Below are 16,135 nucleotides of genomic sequence, written 5' to 3'. Positions count from 1 at the left end.
AGCTGGGGTCTCACTAAATTGCCCAGGCTGGCCTCAAACACCCAATCCTCCTACCTCAGTCTCCCAAGTAACTGGGATTCTAGGCATCTGCACCAATGCCTAGCTTGGAGAGTTGACAGGCACAGTCCTGTGGCTCTGTGCTGCATCTTTTCTTCCTACCTGATGGGTGGAAATTCAGCTACCCTCCTCTTACTCTGAGGCAGTCCTGAGGACAGAAATCACACACTAAGGATGGTGAAGCAGAAAGAAGCCCTGAGGCGTTGGTGACAACATGGAAGTACCACAGGGGCTCTGGACTCTCCATCCCTGAATTTCTTTAATGTGGAAGAAAAACCACCATCTCATTTGTCATCGTGAGTTTATTCTATGAGCAACCAAACACAATCCCTGTCCATATAATAAGGAAATTCTGAGGATTTCCTTGTCAACAAATGACACTCAAGTGATCTGAGTGACAGTTCATGAATTATTGAGTGCATTCACAAGAGACAGTTTCCAGAAGATGCATGGACAGATGTTCACCTGGAAGATGGTCTCTGGAGGGAGGTGCCTGCTTGGGGGCAATGTGATTTTGAGTGAAGATGGGGACTGATCTAATTTGGGGTAAGACCTGAACCCAGGAAGTGAATTGGGCAACAGCCAGAATCTAAAGAGACTCTGATGGGCTGGGACAAACCCATCAGGTGTAAAAAGATAGAATCCACAAAGCCGTATGTACCCCTCCTGCAAGTTAGGATGTGGAGGCCTCAGGTAAGCAGCAGCACAGGTGGGAAGGGCGTGGCGGTCATTGTCTTCCAGGTGTCAAGTGCAGGAAAGGCCAAGGTGCATTCCAACTGGCAAGAAGCAGCAGGTCTTGAGCCAAGAAGGTGATGGTTCCCATTCCCAGGCAGGGTGGATACCTAGAGTAAGCAGTGAAACCTGGAAGCCACAGTGAATTGGGGGCAAATCTGAGCTCAGGGGAGGGAGGTTTGAAGCCAGGTCACCAGAGAAACATCTCAAGGACTTGGTGGGGTGTTTAGTCCAAAAAGAAGAAGCTAGGAGGATGTGTTAGTAATCCTGAGAGACCTGGCCCTAAGGGAACTCTCCAGGGAGAGTCTGAAGAACTTTCTAGGGTTGGAGGGACTATCTTGTGAGAGAGGAAGCGGCCTGTTCTTGGAGGCAGATGAGAAGAGGCCACATCACTACTACACATTAGGTGCAAGCTGGACAGCAGTGGGCAGTTGTGATGGCCCTTGCCAAACACCACACAGCAGAAAGGTTGGGGCTGGTGATCACTGAGGTACTTCTAGATCCCAGATCCAGGGGCCAGTCCCAGGAAAAGGGAGTGCAGAGCGAGGCTCCCAGGCCCTTCAGCTCAGACTACCTCCACCCCTGCTCTCTGTGCCTGCAGCTTGTGGCTCAGCTGGGCCTGCTTCCAGGACAGGAACCAGAAGGCCACTCTCACCGCTGGATGGACATGCCCATGTGGTATGGGTCAGCTTGGTACTGTGAGGCCGGCAATGCCTGTTGGTGTTCCTGTCAGACCAGTGAGGAGACTGAAGCCTACATCCCACCACCCCCTTCTCCCCTTCCCCAAACCACCAGTCAGGTGGGGAGGGCAGGGTCCCCAGATTCTCCCCCATTACCCGTGCTCAGTCAGCCCTGGCCCTGAGAGGGGCGTGGGAGGGCAGTGACCCAGGTCCTGCCTGACTGTGGGAGCCGAGCACAGGTTTCCAGGTTTGCTCACGCCTGGCCCCAGCAACCCTGGGCTGCCCACAGCACTGTGCCAAGAGTCCTCCACAGCATTCCCCCTTGGGAAGGCGACACAGGGCCCCGGAGCAGGCCCCTGACCACAGGTCTCCATCCCTTTCTTCTCGAGTCCTCTCCGTGCCCTGGGGTGTCAGCTATGGGATACTGGAGGGAAGGGGGCCAGGCAGGGGCCGAGTGGTATTCTCATTACCAGCAAACACAGAGGTCCTTGCCACCGTGGCTGCCTTCACACCTCTTGGCTGCCTGTTGACACTGCTGCTGCCTCCCTCAGGGCAGAAGGTGTCGACTTGGGAACCAGAATGTGGAGGGGCCTCCAAAACAGTCAGGCAGCAGGCCCCCTCAGAAGCCCCAGAAAGTATTCCTGGGGTGGGAGTGGGAGGCCAAAGTAAAGACAGGGCATGTGTCCCTGGGCCAGGGATGGAAGGAGTATGGGGGCAGGTGTCTGAAAGGGGCCCCTCACTTCAGGAGCTCTGAGTCAGCCTCCCCGGGTCCCAGGGAAGCCTGATGACAAGGCCCTGTCTGACAGTGGATCATGAGTATTATCAGGAGGCCCAGAGACTTACAACTACCAAAGCAAGGTTGCAAAGCAGTCCCTGGAACCGGGGCTGTCCCTGACCTGACCTCAGACCGGCCTGTCTTCCGAGTACTTCAGCACAAAGCAGGGCTGAACACTGTGCCTATTGGAGCCTGCTCCTTTCTCAAACCCTGTGCACGGCACAGATGAGGAAGCTGGGCCCAGAGAGGTCCTGTCACTCGCCTAAAGTCTTCAGAGCCAAAATTCTATCTCACTGGTATCTGCCTTTGAGTCCATGCATTGAGCCTGGTGGGGCCAGGGCTGAGGTTCCCAGGAGGTCTGAGCGGCCTGCTAGTGAGTGGAGGGAGGAGGAAGACTGCTCTGCAGCTGGGGTGACCTGGGGTTCAGATGCCTGTGGAATTGGAGGAATGCTCCCATCTGGGCCATCAGGATGAGTCCCTGGGGGAAGGGAGCGGCCTTAAACCGTGGGTTTCTTCACATGGAGGGATCCTGCAGAGGAGAAGTAGTGAATCTAAGTCCCAAAGCCCAGAGCTCACTGGGCAATGCCGGGGCTGGAGCCCCGCTAGGGCAGCGGGAGATGGTGTGGACAGGCAGGTGGGCAGGGGTTGGCTGGGGACGTCCTGCTGAGCGCGGAGCTTGGACTTTTAGGGAGGCAGTGGATCTACAGGGATTTTGAGGAAGAAGAGGAGATGTAGGTGAAGAGCTGGAAGCAGGAAGCCAGGCAGAAGGCTGTGTTTGCATCAGGGCAGGGCTGCCTGGGGCCCCGGGAAGGAGGGGGTGGGCAGGCAGGTGCCGAGTGGCAGGGGCAGGGGTGCCACAAGGGGACCCCAGAGCCAGAGGGAGAGAATAGAAGAAAAGGAGGAAGGAAGCGACCTCTGTTGACTGGGAAGTAAGGGAGGCTGGGGACACAGGCATCCCTGGAGCACCCGGGAGGCTGAGCATGGAGGCTGGAAGCTTCCCTCTACTCTTCCTCCAACAAGAAGATTAAGTCAAGGAGGCCCCAGAGCTTCTAGGACAACAAGGCCCAGGGGAGGCAGCTCAGGCTGGGGCCAGTCTCCCCTCCTAAGGCTTGGTCTTCTTCATTAAAGGGTGTCTCTGTGAGAATCAGATGGACACCTATGTATAACACCTGAGGCCCTGCTGCTGTTGGGAAGGACAAAGGGGAGAGTGAGAGGTGCCCGCCCTACAGGGGCTGCAGGACCTGGGGCGGAAGAGCCATTCTCCCTGGCCTTATCTCCAACAGCCACAAGGGAACTTGGGTCCCACCTCTTGGGGTGCAAACTAACGGGGGAGGGGGCTGCAAAGTGTTTTTGCCCTCCTTTCCTCCTTTCTTATCTTTCACCAAAGTAACATGGGCCTGTTACCAAAATAAGACACAGACAAGCAAAAAGAAGGGACTCTAAAGTGCCCCTCCCTGGTTCAATTCTAGAGAGAGCAGCATCCTAGGGCGGGTTCACCTTTGCCAGGCAACTTCACTAATACCTGCACGGGACAAAAAGGCATTGAGACAGAGAATGTCACTTTTTAATGTTGTTTTTCTGTATTTTGAAGCTTCTGGTATATTTTTCTTTCCTTTTTTTTTTTTCTTTTGTAGCACTAGGGATTGAACTCAGAGCCTTCCAAGTGCTAGGCAGTCATTTCATCACTAAGGTATACCCTTAACCCATATTTTTCTTTTTAAAAACAGCTTTACTGAGACAGAATTCATAAGTCAAGATTTTTGTGCATTATATTTTAATTTTTTTAGATGTTGATAGACGTTTATTTTATACATTTATTTATATGTGGGGCTGAGAATTGAACCCAGAGTCTCACACATGCTAGGCGAGTGCTCTACCACTGAGCCACAACTCCAGCCCATATATTTTAAATTTTTTAAAAATCATGATATATAACACAAAGTTTGCCTTTTTTTTCACACACAGGGTCTCATGCATGCTGGGTAAGTGCTCTGTCATTGAGCTACATCCCCCTCCCCACCCATCATAACCATTTTTTGGGGGGTAGTCTGGGGATTGAACCCAGGGCCTTGTGCATGTGAGACAAGCACTCTACCAACTGAGCTATATCCCCAGCTCCTATCATATCCATTTTTAAGTGGGTAATTCAGTGGCATAAACTACATTCACAATGTGAGCAACTCTTACCACTGCTGTTTCTAAAATGTCTTCATCACCTCAAATAGAAATTTGATATCTATTAAGCAATAAAGCCCTCTTACCCCTTTACCCCAGCCCTTGATAATCTCTAATCTGCTCCCAATCTCTATGACTCCAATCTCTATAACACACAACCTTTGTCCTTAGTGTCTGGTTTATACCTTTTTTTTTTTTTTTTTTTGGCAGCACTGGGGATTGAACCCAGGGCCTTGGGCATGCTGGGCAAGTGCTGAGTTATGGCTCTCATAGAGTCACTTAGCATAACGTTTCTGGGGGTTCATCCACATGGCAGCATGCATCAGCACTTCATTTCTTTATATGGTTGAATGATATGGTTGAATGATATTCCATTGTATTGTAGACCATGTTTTGTTTATCCATTCATCTATTGATGGACGTTTGAATTGTTTACACCATTTGGCTATTGTGAATAGTGCTGCTCTTAGCATTGGCATACAAGCATCTGTTTGAGTCCCTGCTTTCACTTACTGTGGGTATGCAGAAAGCACCTTCTTTTGTGACCAGCTTCTCTCACTGACTTATTGAGACCATCACTGATGTTCCCTCTTATCATTCCTATTTAATATGGTCTTAGAAATTCTAGCCAGAGCAATTAAGCTAGAGAAGGAAATAAAAGGGATAAAACAGGAAAGGAAGAAATCAGATCATCACCATTTGCAGATGCTATAATCCTATACTTAGAAGATTAGAAAAAACTCAATCAAAAGATTGCTAGAGCCAAAACCCAAATTTGGCAAAGTAGTAGGTTACAAAATCAACATACAAAAATCTGTAACTTTCCTATATATAAACAATGAATTTGCTGATTAGGGGAAAAAAACTCCATTCAAAATTCACAGTAGCCTAAAAAAATCTGGTAATGAATCTAACAAAGGAGATGAAAGACCTCTACAAAGAGAACTATAGGACTGGAGATAGAGCTCAGTTAGTATGCATGCACAAGGCCCTGGGTTCAAATCGCAGAACCACCAAAAAAGAGAAAGAAAACTATAGAATACTGAAGAAAAAAAAATAACTGAAGAAAACATAAGATAGAAAGACCTCTGATGTTTGTGGCTAGGCAGAATTAATATTGTTAAAATGGCCATACTACCAAAAGCAATATACAGATTCAATGCAATCCCCATCAAAATACCAATGACATTCTTCACAGAACTAGAAAAGAAAACAGTCCTTAACTTCATTTGGAAGAAGAAAAGACCCAGCATAGCCAAAGCAATTCTAAGCCAAAAAGGCAATGCTGGAGGCATCCCAATACCTGACTTCAAACTACACTCCAGAGCCATAGTAACAAAACCTGCATAATACTGGACCAATGGTCCAGAATAGAAGACCCAGTGACAAGTCCACACAGATACAGTCATCTGACCCTTGACGAAGGTGCCAAAAACATTGGAGAAAAGACAGTCTATTCAATAAACGGTGCTGGAAAAACTGGTTATCCTTCTGTAGAAGAATGAAACTAGACCCTTTCCTCTCACCCTGCACAAAAATCAACTCAAAATGAATGAAAGACCTAGGCATCAGGCCCGAAACTCTGCAACTCCTAGCAGAAAATGTAGGCTCACACTCCAGCAAATAGGCACAGGCAGCAACTTTTCAACAGGATCTTCAAAGTTCAGGAAGTAATGCCAAGAGTTAATGAAAGGGACAGCATCGAATTAAAAAGCTTCTGCACAGTAAAGGAAAAAATTAAGAATGTGAAGAGAGAACCTACAGAATGGCAGAAAATATCTGCGGGCTACTCTTCTGACAGAGGATTAATATCTAGAATGTATAAAGAACTCAAAAAAACTTCACACCAAAAAATCAAATAGCCCAATTAGTAAATGGGCAAATGAATTATACAGACACTTCTCAAAATAAGAAATACAAATGGCCAAACAAATATATAGAAAAAAATGTCCAACATCATTAGCAATTAGGGGAATATAAATCAAAACTACACTGAGATTTCATCTCACACCAGTCAGAGTGGCAATCATCAAGACTACAAATAGTAGCTGGGTGCAGTGGCACAAGCCTGTAATCCCAGTGAGGCAGGAGGATCTCGGTTCAAAGCCAACCTCAGCAAAAGTGAGGCACTAGGCAACTCAGTGAGACCCTGTCTCTAAATAAAATACAAAATAGGGCTGGGGATGTGGCTCAGTGGTCGAGTGCCCTTGAGTTCAATCCCTGGTACCAAAAAAATAAAATAAAAATAATAATGTTGGAAGAGAGGATATGGAGAAAAAGGAACACTTTTACACTGTTGATGGGACTGTAAATTAGTACAACTGCTATGGAAACCAGTATGGAGTTTCCCCAAATGATGGAACCACCATATGACCTAGCTATACCACTCCTTGGTATTTATCCTAAAGAATTAATACTAATATTAATCATCATACTATACTGATACATGCATAACTACATTTATAGCAGCACAGTTCACAATAGCCAAACTATGGAACCAGCCTAGGTGGCCATCAACAGACGAATGGATAAAGAAAATGTGAAATTTTATTCAGCTATAAAGAAAAACAAAATTATGTCATTTGCAGGAAAATTGATGAAACTAGAGACCATTATGTTGAGCAAAATAAGCCAAACTCAGAAGGTCAAATGTTGTATATTGTGTTTTCTCTCATATATGGAAGCTAGAGATGAAAAAGGAAAAGAAGTGGGGTGGTGCCTTGGGGATCTCATGAAAATCAAAGGGACCAAGTGGAGGAAGGAAGGGAGGAGTGGGGAAGTGCCGGGGAGTGATATTAACCAAATTATATTGTTATATTGGGCACAGGTACAAACATGTAATAGCAAATCCCATCATTATGTACAACTATAATGCACCAATAAAAATGTGGAAAATTAATAAGAGTTTTGCAAAAAAATGAAAAAAAGAAAAGAAAGAAAGAAAGAAAAGATAAATGTTTAAAAAAATCACTGATGTATTTTCCGTATCAGTGAGTGTATTTCTGCAACAAGATTTTTAAGTCATGATTGGTACTCCACAGTACAATGGCAATGGTTTACTTAACAAAAGGCATATACTGAAATTCCTTAGTTTTCCACATAGGTACATCCTTATATGTATATTTGAAAGTCATTTTTATTTATTTTTTATGCAATTTTCTTCTTTAACAAAAGTTTCCAAAGCTCATTAAAAAGAAAGAAAGAAAGAAAGAAAGAAAGAAAGAAAGACAAAAAAAAGTTGGGAAGTCAGCTTTCCATTGCTTAAAAAATTATTTTTTTAATATATTTTTTTTAGTTTTAGCTGGACACAATATATTTTACATTATGTGGTGCTGAGGATTGAACCCAGTGCCTCATGCATGCTAGGTGAGCACTCTACCACTGAACCATAACTCCAGCCCCTGAAAAAATATTTTTAAACTGCATATTAATAATACATGAATACAGTCTCCTTGTGAAAAATGTAAACCTAACAGATAAAAGTCTCTCTTTCCAATCCCCAGCATCAATATGCTATTGTTTAAAGATGTGAGGAGGGGGGTGATCTTTGTTGGAAGGGGCTCCCCTGGGAGCTATGGAGTGGGGAGCTTGGCTAGGGCTAATGGGAAGGAGGTACAGACAGGAGAGCCAAATGACAAAGTTTTGGCCAACAAGGGGGAGTGCATATAAGTCCCTGAAGGTTACGTCACCAGTGTGAGCTTCATCCCTTTCCCAGGGTTCTCTAGCCTGTCCAGGGACGCCTCTCACAAAAGACCCACAGGCACACACTGCTGGCTCCTTCCTCCCCTAGGTCCTGCCCACACATTACAGTTCAATCACATAAATCCTCACTCTGCATTTTATGGGATTTAATGTCAGGTACCTTTGCTCTGGGGACAGAGGACCTGCAGCTGGCTGAGGGCCTAAGCTACCCCACCAACTTTGTGTGGAATCCCAGGCCAGGAACCCAGCCCTGTGCACTTCCTCCTGCCAGGCAGACCACTCTCCTGGCACCTCACGGTGCTGTAGTGAGCAGTATGTGAGAGAAGGGGTAGGGAAAGAGTAGGCTTGAGACCCAGGCCTCCTGCCTGGATATAGCTCCATCCATGCTTTTCTGGAGGAACTGGTGTGGGAGGGAGAGGAGAATCAAACAGGCTGGAAACTGACCCAATTTGGCAGCTGAGGTGGCCCTGCAATTCCTCATGCAGCAGTTGGCAGGGCACAGAGCCCAGGGCAGCCCCCCACCTAGAGTTTCAGTTGGCTTGGGTTCTGACCTCTTCTACATTAACTGCACCCAGAGCAGAAGGTCAGGGGGGTGCTAAACTCTGCTTGGCCCCTACCCTCCTGAACCTGTCTCGCTTCTTCTCATTCTTTTCCTCTGGGCTCCCTCTCTGTACATAAATGCATGTTTTTCTTGGTGGATAGATGAAATGAGTAAATAGATTCAGAGAGGGCCAGTGGCCTATTTGGGGGTCACAGTCCAACATTCCTGCACCAATCCAAGCTGCACCCATTTTTTTTTTGTGCTGAGGATTTAACCCAGGGGTGCTTTACCACTGAGCCACATCCCCAGCCCTTATTACTTTAAGACAGGGTATTGCTAAGTTGCTTAGAGCCTCCCTACATTGCTAAGGCTGGCCTCAAACATGTGATTTTCCTGCCTGCACCTCCAGACTTGCTGGGATTACAGGTGTGCGCCACTGTGCCCAGCTGCACTCACTTCTGAAGCCAGCCCCAGCATTCCCCTGGTCATCTACACAGTTACCAGTGTCCTGATGCCTTTATTCTCTGGTAGGGCCAAGCCTCTGTTATGGCCCTAGCTCCAGAAAAAAGTCCTGACTAGTAGAGGAAGGTCTGTCCTGTGCAGGTTCAAAGCTCCCAGGCAGCTGGGCAGCGCCATCTGCTGGCTTTGTCTGGGAATGCAAGGACCTTGGAAAGTCTAAGGTCAACCTTTGGGCTGTTTTCCTCCAAGAAATACAGGAGTCTCTGCCCCATTTTACAGTTAGAGAAACTGAGGTGTGAGTGATAAAGGTTTCCCCACCTTTACATGTCTGCATATTTGTTTTGGGTTACTTCAGTCCTTAATCCCTTTATGCCTCAGTTTCTCCACTTTTCACTCTAAGGCTCAGATCACTCCCACTTACCTGGAGGAAGTGTAGAAACTCACATGTGGTGCTCTATTGAGAGAGGTGCTACCTATTTACTGGGCATTATCAGAGCCCCCAAACCCACAGGGCTTCTGGCACTTCCTCTTGAGCCTTTCAGGGAATCTGCCAAATCTCTCCTCCCTTCCCACCCCCTCCCTCCTATCACCCCTCTGATGCCTGTGACTGCCACATCCACTGCTGAGCATCCAACTGCTCCATGGCCAGATAATCAGATTATCATGGATCCAGAATAATCTATTCCATATGGCTTGCCAGCTCAGTGGCTCCAAGAGCTAAAGGTGTGAGGAGGGGGGTGATCTTTGTTGGAAGGGACTCCCCTGGGAGCACTGGGGTGGAGGGCTTGGCTAGGGCTAATGGGAAGGAGGTACAGGCAGGAGAGAAGAAGGTGGGCCTCTGTCGCTGGGCCTTAGGACCATGACGAGGGCTTAGGATCTGTTAGGGGCTGCTGGGTACTCCCTAGTGCCATTTCTGCTATTCATTTCTGCTATTCTTCCATAATTCTGGGGAGATTTTATTTATTTTATTTTATTTTTTATTTCTTTAAAGAGAGAGAGAATTTTTTAATATTTATTTTTTAGTTTTCGGTGGATACAACATCTTTATTTTATTTTATTTTTATGTGGTGCTGAGGATCGAACCCAGCGCCCTGCGCATGCCAGGTGAGAGCGCTACTGCTTGAGCCACATCCCCAGCCTGAGAATTTATTTTTTATACCCAGATGGTTAAGCTTTATCCTCCAGGGGTTCTGGATCATCAAGTCCAGGCTGAGCCTGGAAATTTTTCTTCTTATATCCCACGGGCCTCTGTGCTCTTGGGGGCTTGAAGGTTCCAGGGCCCCTTCAACCTCACAGCATTCCTCCAGGATGAAAGGAGCTACTTACGTCCTCCAAAGGAGATGGGGAGGACATGGGCTTCTGCCAAATGGACCCCAGCTCTTCCCCTCTACTATGTGACATGGGACATACTCTCTGAGCATCTATCTCTTTTATTTATTCATTCATTCTAATTTATTATACCTGGCAGCAGAATGTATTTTGATTCATAGTACACAAATGGAGCACAATTTTTCATTTCTCTAGCTGTATACAAAGCAGAGTCACACCATTCGTGTCTTCATACATGAGCATCTATTTCTTTAACTGCCAAGTAAGACAACAACACCTACATCACAGCATGTTGTGAGTGTGAGCAGTGACCTGGCCAAGCCCCAGCAGAGTGCCAGGCTCAGAGGACAACAGTGTACATGCATATTCTGTGCAGTATGATTTGACCCTCACCCCAGGGCACAGAAGATAGGGACTCTAACCCACATTGGCCTCCACTGCTCATGGGTGGAGACTTGGTAAATGACAACCTTCTCTGAAAAGAGTGGTGTGGAGTGATGACAGGAAGATCTCTGGCTATTTAGGACACCCAAATTAGGGGCTTCCTCTGGTGCTAAGCAGGCTGGCAGTAGGAGTAGTGCTGCTTCCTTCTCCTGGGGTCTCTGGCTCCAGTGGGGTCTGGGATTAGGTCTGCAAGGGGAGTATTTACATAGCACCTTTGATTAGCACTCCAATGTCAGAAGGGCTGGCTGGGAAATGAGGGCATGGAGGTTGGGCGCAGGTTGCGATGCAGTGTCCAGGACCTAGGCTGGGTGTGAGAGAGCAGGCTGGCTGCAACCTGAGCTAAGAGGGGGCCAACCTGTCCTGCCTGCCCCCCCCCCCCCAGGCTTGAACTCTCACCTCTTCTCCAGTGGCACTGCCCAGGGGCCTCATTTCCCAGCCTTACACGTTGGCAGGCAAGGGTAGGCTGGGTCCAGGGGAGCAGGAGCTCGGCACTTGTCAAAACACAGCCTCCAGAAGTGTGAAGGCCCCATCCCAGTGGGAGGGCGTGTGGGCCTTGCTGCCTGGAGAACTCATTAACTGGGGCAGCTCCCAAATGAACCAACCAGAGAGGCTGGCCACGATAAGGAGATCAAAGGGGAGAGGGACAGGCGTGGGGACAGTGAAGAGTGAAGAGGGAGGGCGGCTGATGGCTACACTGTTGGGGTCCCTGACCCCCCCACGTGGCTCCAGCAGGCCTGGTGACCACAGCCTACACCAGCTGGGACCCTGTGGGGGCTTCCCAGAGACCCGGGAAAACAGGTAAGGGAGGGGCTCCACGTGGCATTTCCAATTTGTCAGCCTCAAGGGGTTGGGGCTGGAGCCCTCCCATCTGCCTGCCTTTCCCAACCTGCTGTCCCACCGCCTCTCCAGCCATCTTGGTAGGTTGTTTCCTTCATCCTTGTCCCTTGTCTTTTTAATCCTCCTCAGCCTTGACACCAGAGGTCTTCTCATGTTCCACTCATGGTGTCCTCTCCTGCTTTAAATCTCTCCATGGCTCCATGTCCAGGATTAATGTTAACTATTAGGTTTCAGATGAGGAATCTTAAGTATTATGTTTTCAACATAAAAAAACGCACCTCCCACACATATGGTCTCTTTTCCAAACATGTACAGTTGATTTTGTGCTTAATAAAATACAAATTCATGTAAAAGCATTGCTGACAAAAAGCTAGTTAAGACAGTTTCCTCTGGGGCAGGCCATTGGAAGCTGCAAAGGCAGTCTAGTAAAGAGACTTGTTATGCCCTCTGTACCTAGTGATATGACTATATACACTTATTATATTCTCACATAAACAAAGATAAGACAATAAAACATGAGAGCTGGGCCACTCTGAATTTTCTCAATTATTGGCCATAAAATTGAGGGGGGTACATTCAGAAGATTGGCAATCCTTGAATAACAGGGTGCTCAGAGCCTACGGAGATCTCACCTCTCAAGCCCACGTGGTCTTTTCTTTGCACCCCTTCCCACCCCGGCATACCACACACTGCCAATTCCCAGCTGTCTATTCCCTCTGCCTAGTGTCATCCAAGAGGCCCAATCTCTGGGTTCCAGAGCCAGGTTTTGATCAGAGCCCCAGGAAGACATCCATCTGCCAGGATCCACAAAGGGTAGACCCTGCTGACAGCTGCAAGCTGAAGAGGGGCCTCCTGGACCAGGCACTCCTAGGAAGTGGATGGGCCTCAGAACTGTGCAGAGGGAGTGGACTCTTGCCCTCTTCCTCCCCAAAGGAGGTTGATACTGTTTCTCCTCCATGTGGTTGTGGGCCTGAGCATTCTGTGGCTGCTGTGACAGACTGCTGGGGAGGGATGTAGAAGATACCAAGGGTAACAGGAGACAGAGAGACAAGGAGAGGGGATGGTGTCCACAGAGATGCCCAGGAAATAGACATCAAGCCACTTGACCTTCATTGTTACAGTCTAGTTTGCCCATCTGTCTCATGGAACTGGAAGCCATAGAGGATGCAAAGCATCAGACCCTAGATACCATTCCTCTTAAAGGAACAGGCAAAGACATATTGTCAGACACCGGGTATTAGGTGGAAAGTAGATAGCCATGCATGAAGTACTGTAGGACAAGTGTGCAAACTCAACCCATGGGGACAGATGGGCAAGGTAGATCCTTGGAGACTTTTTATGTGGACAATCATTCTTACTATATGTAAATACGGATGGTTTTATTTTTTCCCCTCCAATCTAAATTTATTTTTCTTTCCTTCTAGACTCTCCATTCCACCAAAACAATGTTGAAGTGGTGTTGTAAGAGCAGACACTGTTCCCCATATTAGGGAGAAAGTTTCAGTCTTTCACTATTTAGTACAGTGCCATGTGTAGGTTCTTTGTAGATGCCTTTTTTAAAACATGTTTGTTTTTTTTTTTTAGTTGTTGACAGACCTTTATTTATTTATATGTGGTACTGAGACTCAAACCCAGTGCCTCACACATGCCAGGCAAGTGCACTACTGAGAAGCCACAGCTCTAGCCCCTTGTAGATGCCTTTTATCAGGCTGAGGAAGTTCCTCTCCATCCCTAGTTTGCTGGAATGTTTTATTACAAAGGGGTATTGAATTTTGTCAAATGATTTTTCTGCACCATTTCCATTCGTGTTTCATTGGCACACCTATCATACCTCCTCCAAAGTGGCAGAACATCAGCAATAGGACAGCGGTGGCGCTGTGGCAATGGCCAAGCTCCTGATCCTGCCAGGCTGGGGTGTCCTGGGGGAAGGGGCAGCAGGCTCACCCCTTCTCTATTCAAATGGTCCTGCAACCTCCCCTGATTCTGCCAGCTTGCTGGGTTTGCTTGCAGTTGTTTCTTCAAAGTGCCCCTGTGAAGGGACAGCCACCTAGGGACAGCCACCACCAAGGGACAGTCACCCAGGTCCAGCCTGTCTCTGAGGAGGAAGAGAGTACAGTTATCCCCACCTCCGGAGGAAATCAGGGCCCCACTTCTCTTGGTCCCTACTTTATTCCACAGTCCGCTGGTGCATCCTGAGGGGATCCCATTATACAAACTGGAATCAAAAATGCAAGAAAATTAAGAATTTGCACAAGGTCCCCAATAGATGAAGGTGGGCCTCAAACCTAGGAACTGGACTTTCAGTTCTCTGATTCTTCCCCATCCCCTTTCCTTTAATCCGCAGAGAAGGGTTATAGAAGACAACAAGGGCAGCAGGCGATAGAGAGACAAGGGGAGGGGATGGTGTCGGCGGAGATGCCCAGGGAGTGGGCATCAAGCCTATTCAACGCCTGAGGTACCACCAGCCACGGGGCATGTCACAGGCAGGAGGCCCAAGTCAGAGCCCAGGTGGGGTGAACCAGGCACAGTTAAGGGGCAAGCACCTTGGCCCCACTCTCTGCTGGTTCAAAGAGCCGGCCCCGCCCCCTCCAGACCCCAAGCCAGCTTTGATGTGCAGATGCGCTGGAAGGGGCCACTTCACACCTCAGGCTTGGGATAAAGCTGCCGCCAGCCTCAGACGCGCCTCCGCCGTCATGGCCCATTCCCTGTGCCCGTCCCTCTCGCTCTCCGAAACCTGGTTACGGTCCACCGACTGCGCCCCTGCCCCGCCGCTGCCGCCTTCTGACAGGGGCAGGGGCTGTTCCCCTGCCTCGTCCCCGGACTCGTGGGGCAGCGCCCCGGCGGGCAGTCCCGTGCCAAGCCCAGCCCGCCCGTGCGTCCGCCCGTGCGTCCGCTCGGCCCCGCGCGCCCCGACGGCAGGTAGGCGCCTGGGCAGCTGGCAGAGGCGGAGCGCCAGCGAACGCGAGAAGCTGCGCATGCGCACCCTGGCCCGCGCCCTGCAAGAGCTGCGTCGCTTTCTGCCGCCGTCCATTGCGCCGGCGGGTCAGACCCTGACCAAGATCGAGACCCTGCGCCTGGCTATTCGCTACATCGACCACCTGTCGGCCATCCTGGGCCTCAGCGAGGAAAGCTTGCAGTGCCGGCGCCAGCGGTCCGTGGGCGCGGCGTCTCCTCGGGGCTGTATGCTCTGTCCGGACGGCAGCTCCATGCAGGCGCAGACGCGGGATCCTGGACCTCACCCGGACCCTGCCTCCAGCGAGGGACCGTGCTGGGGGTCCCCGCCTGCGTGCCCAGCATCCGGGGCCGCTCCGGAACCGCGCGCCCCGCCAGTTATGTGCGTCGAGGCGACCAGCCGGCAAGGGCAGACAGTGGAGCCGAACCCATCTTCTCCGGTTAGTATCACTTTTCTCGCGAACCCCACCCGACCCGACTGTCCGTGCCACCTGCTCACGCCACCACAGGAACCAGCCACCCTGTCGCACCCTCGCGACAGCCTGGCCACATCTGATTGTTCTCAAGAGCAACATCGCGTGTCCTGCGTGTCCAGGCGGCAAGGGGAGGGAGAGGCCAGGCAGGGGACAGGGATCTGTTCCTCGCCAGAAGTTCCCTGACAGTGGACCCCTGAGCGTGGACGCTGTGTCCCACGGCAGGTAATGAGGGCTACATTGTTCTCTCTCTCTCCCTGCAGCTCTTTCCCAGCGAAGTGCTGACCCTGCTGGAGAACTGGATGCCCCTCTCAATCCTGGAGTGGCCGCCGGCCTGAGCCTGAGGAGTACGATGACAACGGCCGTCTGAGCACCCAGTCTTTTTTTGGCCTCAGGACCTTTAAAGAGGACTGTCTCTCCTGGAAGAGGGACCAGCAAATCTGGCTTGGCATTCTTGGGGTGGGAGCCTGTCTTCATCTAGGATGAGCCTTCCCAACCCCTCCCTCGAAGGAAGGACTCTTAGGGTAGATGATCTAAAGCAGGCAGGAGCTCTGCCTAGCATGTATTTATTTATTTGTGAATAAACTGTGTTGATGTCATTTGGCAGTTCTTCTTATGGGTGGACACAAGACTCCCTCCCTGCCCTCCAAAGAATGATAGAGGAGAGTTGTGAAGTTTTCTTGTTATCTTCTGCCCCTTAAATACACAGGCCCAGACCCCTTCCTTCTTGTGGCCATGCTGGCTCACATCTACTCTGCATGGGTCAGCCTGGAAGGGGTGGAGTGGGGAGCTTCCTACAAGAAAGTGGAAGGAAGTTGGGAACTAGATAAAACCAAAATGCCTCTGGAACAATACAACTCCAGTCTTATGTATGATGCACCAGTTACTTTACACACATATGCCTCAACTGTAATTTTGTAGAAGAATCAATACTCCAACCGAGATAGGACTTGGGAGTTGGAGCTGTCACCCTGGTCGG

At 49.3% G+C, this 16,135-nt stretch overlaps 1 protein-coding gene across 2 annotated transcripts; it reads left to right on the top strand.

The window, feature by feature from the left end:
* Positions 1-14,003: 14,003 nt before the first annotated feature.
* On the top strand, positions 14,004-15,650 carry MESP1 (mesoderm posterior bHLH transcription factor 1). 2 transcript variants are annotated; one of them, XM_081291375.1, is made up of 3 exons: positions 14,004-15,123; positions 15,420-15,503; positions 15,535-15,650. In XM_081291375.1, the coding sequence occupies exons 1-2, from the start codon at positions 14,206-14,208 to the stop codon at positions 15,492-15,494; spliced, it is 993 nt and encodes a 330-aa protein (XP_081147501.1). In that variant the 5' UTR covers positions 14,004-14,205; the 3' UTR covers positions 15,495-15,503; positions 15,535-15,650. The 2 variants fall into 2 exon arrangements, with proteins under 2 accessions (XP_081147501.1, XP_081147500.1); XM_081291374.1 differs by having other exon boundaries at positions 14,005-15,123; positions 15,420-15,557.
* The last annotated feature ends 485 nt before the right edge of the window (positions 15,651-16,135 follow it).

The sequence above is a fragment of the Spermophilus citellus genome (assembly GCF_964194105.1).
Source record: "Spermophilus citellus genome assembly, chromosome: 4".
Classification (NCBI taxonomy): Eukaryota; Metazoa; Chordata; class Mammalia; order Rodentia; family Sciuridae; genus Spermophilus; species Spermophilus citellus.
The sequence above is the reverse complement of the archived record's forward strand: the minus strand, read 5'-3'. Positions and strand labels throughout refer to the sequence as shown.